We start from the raw sequence: 10,075 nt of genomic DNA on the forward strand, positions 1-10,075 counted from the left end.
AGCTTTCTGTGTTTATCAGCCACAATGAAACCTGGTTTCCTTCACACATGGTTTCATCAAACCAGAAACTTATATTTCTCAGTCTCAATCCTTATGTAGATTCTACAGAATGTATAGATACTCTGTTAATATATGTATTTATATATGAATATGTTACAGAACATGCTGGATGGATGAATAGAATAGTAAATATAAACGTGTTTAACCTCATATTACTGCATGTGTGTATTATATTACTTTATATGTGTATTAAATCACAGTATCTGTGTGTATTATATAACTGTATATATTATATTACTGCTATATCTCTGTATATGTGTGTATTACATCACTCTTATGTGTGTATTATATTAATTTATGTATGTGTATTAAAGCACAGTATCTGTGTGTATTATATTACTCTATATGTGTTATTATATCACTGTATATGATACATTTGATGATGCATCATAATACAAACTGCATTTACAATAACATTTGTTTGTGTTTTCTGTGCAACTTTAACTGTCAGATAAAAAGTAATTGTACTTAGTTACTTAAACAGCAGATGTGAACATTTGCATCGTATTTTCGACAAAAACAAGTTAAACTGTAAAACTTCAACCGTTGAAAGAAATAAAAAAGAGAAAATCCTTCATTAAATCAATGTCTGCTCTTTAGTTGATGTATCTAAGAGGAGAACTACATTTTACCATTTTCCGGGTGCACCTGAACGCAGCCTCACGTGTCTCCTCCCGTGCAGATGTCGAGTACAGCTGCTTTCACTTAACTGTGTTTGGCTCGGAAATCAGAGACTTCTGTGGTGAAGCTGAAGTCTCCGGAGCTCCTGAGAACCGTGAACGACTCTGACGAGAGACTGCGGCCACACGAGGGCGCTACACACCCTCCTACTAACACCTCATCGGTGTATCACATGAAAGTACTTCAGCAAAAGTACAAAAGTACAATTACTTTTATCATGTTTGAGTATTATCATGTTGAAAGATAGACAGACAGATCACAAACAACACTTCACCTCAGAAACAACAACCGGAGACATTTTAAAACCAGAATTTATTTTAAGTATTTATTATAACAACATTTCAACATCAGAAGCCCTTTAACTGTCATTTCCCTTCAGGTGCAGTAGACAGCAGAATCCACAGGGGGGGGGGGGGGGGGGGGGGGGGGGAGAGAGATGATGCACAGACCAACATGGAGCCGCTCACATTAAACCAAGGTAGAAAACATAACAGCAGAAGCTTTGTTTGGCACAGAAATGAGTCAGAATATAGCGTCAAGTTTATCGAGTGGACGAGTCCTCCAGTGATTTTTACTCTGAGCTGTTTTACAGTGAATGTCTTCAGGCTCCGAGACATTGAAACGACCTGCAGTGATTTCAACTACGTCAACACAACGAACACACAACGAACACACAACGAGTGTGAACCGCAGCTCCTCCGACACCACAAGCTGCCGTGGACGGAACAAACAGTCATAGTGGTAAACTCGTGTTTTCACAAGATGGAGAAGCTTCGTTTGAAATTAGCATGAAACACAAAAAAAAACAACAACAGGATGACATCATGTTACACAAGTTCAACCCACCCCAGAAAACCTCTCTGCGTGTTCAGTGTCAATGGCTTTTAGAGTTTTTCTGCAATCGTCACCCATCTCTTATCAGTGAAGAGGCGGAAGTGGTTTGCCAGCAGATGTGTGGAATGTAGAAATGCATGAACACAACATCTGGATGGAAGAAAAACTGATGCACAGCTGGAGAAACTGCACCTTCCTGGTAAAGATCTGCTGGAGAACTTTTTCCACTATAAGAAAATAAATACACACATTATTTACAAGGGACCCACTGCAGCGCCTCGTCCTTCTGAGCAGCTCGACTGATCCCAGCAGCCCCGGTGGTTTCTCTGCTCGCACACCGAGCGACAATCAGCACCTCAGAGAACGGGAAGCACGTTAGTGTCAATCTCTGCAAGAATCCTTCTCAGACCACGTTTCTTCATCTGCACCACAGGAATCTACAGTACGGACTCGACAGTACATCCAAAAAGAGAAGAGAGAGAACACAGGACGGACGTCGCCGCCTTTCTTCAAATTTACACAAAATCCAGAGGCCGGACGTTTTCTGCCTCCTCCCATTCACAAACTGTTAAAACCGAGTAAGTGCCGAGAACGTGTGCACCTCACAAATAAATCCCCAACCCGCTCAGAAGATGATTAATAATAATACTGTAAATACTGTTACATTAAATTCTGTTTCGATTCTTCTTGTGAAACAGTGAGAACCTTCACCTCTTCTGAGCCTCGAGAAAAAATCCTTCACGTGAAACGATGGTTGGACGAACGACAGCCTGAGATCGAGGATCACAAACAGACAAATGAAACTGGAACAACAGCGTTAATCCTTCAAACCACAGAGCGCGAAGCAAAGTGTGGTTTCATAAGATGGAGATAAATCAGAAACCCAAACCCCAAAACATGTACAACTGGTTGTTTTCACAGCAAACAACTGAACGGAAACGTCCCCAGTTCGTGTCCAGACCTCAGCTGCTTGTCTGTTTATCCAATAAAGACACGAAGACCCAGAAATACAGTGTGAACACAAGAAAACAGATTCAAACACCTTTTCCCCTGAACCTCAGACCGATTCCTCCCCCGGTTACATCTGCTCGCTCGGTGCAGACCAACACGTTAACGTCTCAGATCTTTACAGGTTATGTTTGATTTGATCTACACGGCTTTATGTTCCCAGGAGGATTGAATTGATCCTTTGTGACAAAAACATGATAACGACAAGATAAGAAAATAACAATGGTGTCACTGAGTGTTTAAGTTAATCCCTCAAATAGGTGTATGAAGTGCTGGGTTGCTTTTCAGTTAATGTTTAGTCGTTTTTCATTCTAAAATCTGTACTTCGAGTACAGTGGTTAATTTATTATCCTTCATTTCAAAGTATAAGTGCATCGCTGATTGATTTCTGAGGTTTGATGACGGCACGATATCACGATTAATGTATAAATAAGACTTCTCTGCGATGCTCTCAGTAGAATTCTCCTTCTTTTCATCCACACGTCTTCTGAAGAGCACGGAGGTGTTGAATGGAGCCATGAAGGTTGTGTTTAAATCTATTTATAACTGTGGGAGTGGTCATCAGGTGCCTTCACACACGGAATCAAACATCTGATAAAGAGTTTCTTTGTTCACAGAGACGTTTACTCCCAGCTCCTGGAATATATTCTGTATTTATGGCTGCTCCTCAGTAATAAACTCCTTGTTCAGTGTAAATGTCTCAAGTGAGGACGAGAAGGCAGAACGTGCAGAAGAATGTAAACACGATGTGACAGCAGGACGCGTCGGACGTCTTTCAAACCCCAGTTCCTAGAAGTTACTTTCTCTGAGACGTCTCTGAGATAAGGAATGTGCTCGTCACCCAGAGTTCACCTGATCCTCCTGCTTGTGTGTGTGTGTGTGTGTGTGTCTGTGTGTTAACCCCCCCCCCCCCCTCTGACATTAAGTGCATATGAAGTCTTCATTCCCTTTTCATAGAGTTACTATCCTGCAGGTTACAGTTGTGCTAAAGGCTAAAACACGTGGTTTTAAAAAGGAGTAGTTCGACATTTTGGGCAAAATAAACTCGTTAGTTTTTCTTTCCCAGCGTTGAGGAGGAGGTTGAAGTCACTGGAGCTTAATTCAAAGACTGTAATCAGGAGGAAGCTTTGGGCAAAGTGATGAATATAACTCTCAACATCTCAGAGACGCACTGATTAATAAGCTGCATCTGGGTTTTTATGCATAAACTATTATATGGAGAGAATCGAACAACGACTATTTGCGCTTATGTAATTTCTTGAAAATCTACGTCTGTGATGCAGTCGGCGGACGGATTCAAATGTCATGAGTCAGTTCTGATACGTGAGAGAATAAAATGAACAATTGTTGTTTTTAGCATTAAATTTAAATGTTCTTTGTTTTTTTTCAGGCTAGCAGTTTCCCCCTGCTTGCAGTCTTTATGCTAAGCTAAGCTAAGCTAACTACCTCCAGGCTGAGAAAGAGGGCGAACGAGTGTATTTCACAAAATCTGGAACAAATCCCTCAACATTTTACAATAGTTTGTTCTAGTTCAGAGCTTTTCCACCTTTTCATTACAAGATTAAAACATTTGTTCATCACCTCAGACAAATGCTTGTCTTTCATAGGATTAGATGAAGTGAGACGTGGACTCCCTCATGTTTCTATAATCAGTGTAACGTCGACTAATCACCAGATCATATTAAACTGTGCTGAGTCAGAACCAGCCTCCTCGCTCCTGCTGTGTCAGTGGATGATGTGTCAGTGTTTGGAGCGACAGACGAGTATTAAAAGTCAGTTGATGATGACGTAACAAGAGGAGGAGCCTGTTCACCAGCTGGGACTCACACATTCATGGCTCCGCACTGTCGGTCATTTCTGCTGTTGGCACACGTTGACAGGACGGTCAGAGTCTCTACTCGGCCTTGGAGCCTTTGCCGCTGGAGGCGCCTCTGAGGTAGGTGTTGTAGAAGAACAAGGCGAACAGGATCAAGTAGCTGAGGTACATCATGGAGCCCCATGTGACGTTGTCCATGTTGGACGGACAGCGCACCTCGTGCATCCAGTAGTAAACCAGGCCCAGCACCGTCAGCCCCATCACCATCTGCAGGATCTGGGTGGCCGTGATGATCATGGCGAAGGGACGGGGAACCCGCACGCCGCCTGCCCGCGCCGCGTAGTAAGTGTACATGAAAGCGTGGACCACGTAGTTCATGGTCATGAACCAGCCGCCGCCCGCCACCTGGTCCTTGTAGGAGTACCAGGAGTAGAGCAGCACGGTGATGTGGTGGTACCAGTGCAGGAAGATGAGGCGCTGCTTCCGCAGGATGATGAACATGGTGTCGCCTGAGGGAGACAGAGGGGAAGTCATTGTCAAGTACCCAAAGATTGAGATTAAGATAAATCTTCCTAATATGAAAACTGATATTTTACAAAACAAACAAAGCTGAAAAGATGAGAATTTAAGTTTATGGTTAAACTGTAGAATATCAAACCTCCGTCACATTTCTCTGCCGTAAGATAACGACATCTTAAGGCTATAAAAACAGACGCATTCTTTTCAAACCCTGCAACTGTCACCGCTCACATTCTCCGTGTGCACACGTTGAGACGGTTGTGAAGCAACACGTCCACTCAAGCGCAGAGTTGACTTTCTGATAACAGGTCACATGGCGACGGTGGAGCAGGTTGTTGTCACGTAACTCTCAAGAAAATCCTCTTGCCTGAGAGAAGTTACCTCGTATAGACGCAGGATGAAGTTTCTCTTCTAGTTTCTACACTTTCTGTTTGCTGTGGTAAAGCGAAGCTCGGACCAGTGGGAGGATGAAGACTCACTTCCTGCCCGCGGCCGAGGAAACATCGTCTCTATCAATCAAGCACTAATAGAATTTTCCTGCCAACTCAGCATCTGCCTCCATTTCCCAGATCGATCGGCCCGTCTGACCGGCTGGAGGAGTTCTCTATTACCGAGCCGATACAGAGACAGCGTCCAGATCCAGAGATAATTCGTCTTAAGATAATTACAGATGAGTCTACTGGAACGTTTACGAGCTCAGAGGAAGCAAAGGTCATGAGAGAAGTGGTTTGGAAGCCTTACCCAGCTCGGGGGCTTTGCTCAGGACGAAGGCGTAGGCCCAGAATTTGGAGACGGGGGCGCTGTAGAAGCTGATGTCACACACGGACTGTCTGAAGCCGCTGGTCGCGAGGATGTGCGTCATGTAGAGTCCGGTCCTGAAGGCTCCGATGATGCTGCAGAGCAAACACACAACGAGTACACACATTAACAAATGAGGGGATGGGTGTGATGTACAGGCTGTGGCTCCTTCTCCTTAAATGGACATAATAAACTAAATAAAGAAAATGAGACGCTAAAGAAAAGACATCGACTGTAAATAAAGATGGCTGACACGTCTCGACTTCCTAGACGTCTCTGGTGTCCTCGCACAAACCCTCCTGCGTCGCCTTAGGAGCGAGGAGACGAACGCAGAGGACGACTCACCTGAACACGGCCAGGCTGAGCGACCACAGCACCAGCGGGCGCCGCAGGTTCAGCTTCGGTCTCTCCCTCATGAAGTGCTGGCCGGCGAACACCAGCGCAGCGTACAGGCCGCAGAACATGAAGGACTTGCTCCTGCAGAGGAGAGAAAACACTCATTAGCTCGTCTGAGCGGCGGAATTAAGAAACATCAAGCTGCAGAAGAGATGCTCAGAGGAGACGTGATGAACACGTGAATAACCTTTGATATTGATTCTTTATCTGATAAAAACGTTTTAAATCCTAAGTGAGGGAAATCACCTCCACATCACCAGCCCCACGTGTACTTTGACCCAGTGAAGAAGACGACGGCTCTGAACCCGGATGACCTCGTCACACCACGACTCACCAGGTGATGAAACACACCGAGTGAGATTACATAAAGGAAATTACACAATTAGGGTGAACTGCAAATACAAAGAAATATGATGAGATTTGACCGTCTGGGTCGCGGCTGCTCGTCAGGTCAACAGATGACATAATGTCCTTTTCAAAGTAGAAGTTAAAACTGAATTAAAAAAGCCTCCTTCTGCTCAGATTTATCCTCAGGTGATCATCAATGAAGATTAAGAGATTCGTCTTTTGACACCTGCCAGATAGACAAACATATATACAGCTGTGCATGTATACACCTCTGCATTCCTCCACCACAGCAACTGTCTCTTTACTGTATGAAACCACAACTAAATCCACTAGATCCAGATGTTTATTGGATCTTCACCACATTACACACACTCATACATGTCACCCTAACCCCCATGTGATCCATGAATGATTCCCTCGGAAACCAGTGAAAATGTAAAACCACCTGATCTCACAATGCTAGAGACAGTGATAAAGAAATTTCCAACATCCTCCACGGCAAAATGTAATGAGTTCTGTCTTGAACCGTGTTCCATCCGCCGGCCGAGTTTCATGAAAATCCGTTTGGTAGTTTGTTGTGTAATCGTGTTCACAGACACACAAACAGACGGGTGGGAAATAACTAATTACAGCCCCCAGCGGGAAGTGACCACAGAACAGTAGAGGTCACTGCTGAGCTGAGAACAATCACGTGTGTACGGCAACGCCACTAAAAAGATGTAACCCTCTCTGATTTCTTTAAATCTCATCGGTCTTCACATGAATCAAGAATCAATGAAAGATTGACTCAATGCATATTAGGCTGAGTAGAAGCTGCTGCTCCTGTTTGACCCACTTAACGCTGCAGAGGTTCCGGACATTCGTGTCCTGGCCCAACACACAAAGATGCAGATAAACCAGTGTGAAGCTGGAGAACTGGAAAACAAACAAAGTCCATGTCTGTGTGATACTTCAGGTCTTTTAAGGTCACAGGAGAATCTTTATCTACAACTTCAGTTCAGAAGATAACAGAGAATGAAGAGAGTTAGAGAAAACGCAGGATCTGAGTCGAGGTGAAGCAGGACTGGTGCATCACTAAAGTCCACCTGTGTGTGTGTGTGTGTGTGTGTGTGTGTGTGTGTGTGTGTGTGTGTGTGTGTGTGTGTGTGTGTGTGTGTGTGTGTCATTAATACTGCCTGAGAACAGGAGCTGATACGACAGAGGACGCCTCCCTCTCTGCAAACTGCAGCATGGTGGTGCAACATGATGCTTTAATTACACCCCTCAACCCTGTGTGTGTGTGTGTGTGCGTGCGTGCGTGCGTGCGTGCGTGCGTGCGTGCGTGCGTGCGTGCGTTGATAATAAAGATGAATTTCTTGTTCTCGATTCCCCAGCAGGATGCGTTGGATAAATTCTTGTAAATGGAGCAGAACAGTTTGTGTGCAGCCGATCGTGCGTCAGGGAGTTTAAGGACTAACTGATCGTTTCGGTGTGAATCCTTCGAGCTTCTCCTCACTTCTCCTCACTTCTCCTCACTTCTCCTCACTTGTTCCTCTTTAAGGTGCGGGGCTGCGGAGGGAATAGGAAACACTTGATGCCTGATGACTTTTCACTGAACCTGCTCCTGCGACACAAACACAGCTGCTGCAGGAGTCTCAGCCTCACGGCCTCGTCGCCGTGAGGCTGAAAAAATGTGGTCTTACTTGGTTTCCCTGGAGGAGTTGCTCAACAGAGCTCACTCCCTCGGCACAAGACTTCCTATTGGACGAGGAGGTTCATTAACTAACTGCAGTCCCTGAGGTCGCGTATTTCTGTTTTCAGCGTCTGTTACTTTAAATCTCAGGTAAACACGTTTCAGTCCACTCGCGTCTATTTGCAGGTTTAAGGGCCGAAGGTTAAGAGAAGAGAACCTATGAGCTTCCAAGTAGAAAATAAAGTAAAATAACTGCTTTGCTGAACGTCAGATTTTGTTCAACCAACAATCAACAAAGATATTTAACGTAATATTGAACGTTAATTACCTATTTCTCATAAAGTGACTGAATGGGTAAATAATTCATCGATATACCTGCTGATTGGTTTTCTCCCAAATAATCAACTAATCAACTAAACAGATCTGATATAAAGTCAATGGATCCTCATGGAACAGCTGTAAACATGATCTGCATTATTCTGAAATGAGCTTTTCTACATAAATACTTTTGATTTAAACAGATTTTGCTGATTTCATACGTTTACTAATGTAAAAAATGTAAGTGCATCTTACTTATATACATTTAAAATTACATCAGACTTCAATTCACTTATTACTATCAATTTAAAGAAACACTAATCCTCGATTTTTGCTTGAACATTGAACGAATGTTACTGACTCATCAAAATATCTGCAGAATATGTTTCTATTTATTGTTCAGGCTTTAATGTGAACTTATTAAAATGATGCCCATTGAGTTGCTGCAGCATTAAAGTGAAGTGATGTATTTTACACTAACATGTATTACTCTGAAACTTTACTGCTAAATAACTACTTGTAATTATAATTAACTTTAAGGAGATTTAGATACTTTTGTACTTAAAAACAGAAATAGAAACAATAACTTTGAAGTTCAAATACAAATTCAAATGTATATTTAGTCTATCTTTGCAGTAATATGGACCCAAGAGTCTGAAATCAAGCTAAACATGAACATATTTACACTTGTATTAACATTAGTTGTATTTATGAACATTTATTTGCATGTATGCAGATGAGAGGTTGTGTTTATTTCAATAAACAGATGAAGTCACATCATTTCCTCCTGAAGGACGTTACAGTTAAATCTGGATCCTTCATCTGGTTCTAATCCGGTTTTCATTAAACGAGTTTGACGCTGAGCTGTGAAACATGAATGTGAAATATAATAAATATAATAAAGCCACAGAGGATCCGCAGCTCAGGACACAAAGTACAGACTCCAGCCCACCACCCTGCACTGTCTGCCGGCCTGGAGGAGCAGGAGGAGCCGGAGGAGCCGGAGGAGAACCAGGAGGGGAACCAGGAGAAGGAGCAGGAGGAGAACCAGGAGGAGAACCCGAGGACATGTTTGATTTCTCACCAGTTTTCCTGCATCCACTCCAGAGCTCGACGTTCATCGAAGCCCTGCTCGAAGCCGAACTCCGCCAGACTGAGCTCCGTGTCGTTCATGGTCATTCGTCCCGCGGAAGGGGCCCGATCTCCGGGTGCGGATGAGTCTGTGTGACGGGGAGGAACCGGAGGGAGACCGGGGAGAGGAGGCGCACGGGGCGGCTGCTGCTGCTGCTTCGTCCGGCCGAGGAGAACCGGAGGTGACCCGGGAGAAGAGGAGGAAGATGAGGCGCCACCAGATGTTCTTCCTCACTGACGCTCTGTCGTCAGGGACATGTGGTTACTATGATACACACCGCTTCCGGTCCGGACCTTCACAATAAGACCCGCCACTGCTGGAGCACAGCTGGTAGTTAACGGAGCTCAGATTTTACATCGGTGTTAATTTACTAATATTTACAGTAAATTATTTACCGTCAGGACTCAAAGACTATTTAACTAAGTGGTTTACATTAAAGTGTTGACTCGAGGAAAAGATAAAATGAGTAAAAAGCTGAAACACGGTTTATTTT

General features: G+C 43.8%; 1 protein-coding gene across 1 annotated transcript; it reads right to left on the minus strand.

Annotated features, from left to right (window-relative positions):
- Nucleotides 1-2,898: 2,898 nt before the first annotated feature.
- On the minus strand, nt 2,899-9,845 carry LOC117753181 (elongation of very long chain fatty acids protein 6-like). Its single transcript, XM_034571100.1, has 4 exons — nt 9,535-9,845; nt 6,062-6,193; nt 5,660-5,811; nt 2,899-4,908 (listed from the first exon to the last, which is right to left on the minus strand). Exons 1-4 carry the CDS (start codon nt 9,627-9,629, stop codon nt 4,478-4,480), a joined length of 810 nt encoding a protein of 269 aa, XP_034426991.1. The 5' UTR covers nt 9,630-9,845; the 3' UTR covers nt 2,899-4,477.
- Between the last annotated feature and the right edge of the window lie 230 nt (nt 9,846-10,075).

This window comes from Hippoglossus hippoglossus, chromosome 19 (assembly GCF_009819705.1).
Source record: "Hippoglossus hippoglossus isolate fHipHip1 chromosome 19, fHipHip1.pri, whole genome shotgun sequence".
In the NCBI taxonomy this organism is placed as follows: Eukaryota; Metazoa; Chordata; class Actinopteri; order Pleuronectiformes; family Pleuronectidae; genus Hippoglossus; species Hippoglossus hippoglossus.

Excerpts from the sequence above, each read along its gene's own strand:
- LOC117753181 (XM_034571100.1), bottom strand. The coding sequence starts at position 9,629 with ATGACCATGAACGACACGGAGCTCAGTCTGGCGGAGTTCGGCTTCGAG. Across the intron at positions 6,194-9,534 it reads GAGTGGATGCAGGAAAACTG|GAGCAAGTCCTTCATGTTCT; the intron begins GTGAGAAATCAA and ends TCTCCTCTGCAG. Across the intron at positions 5,812-6,061 it reads CTCAGCCTGGCCGTGTTCAG|CATCATCGGAGCCTTCAGGA; the intron begins GTGAGTCGTCCT and ends TTTGCTCTGCAG.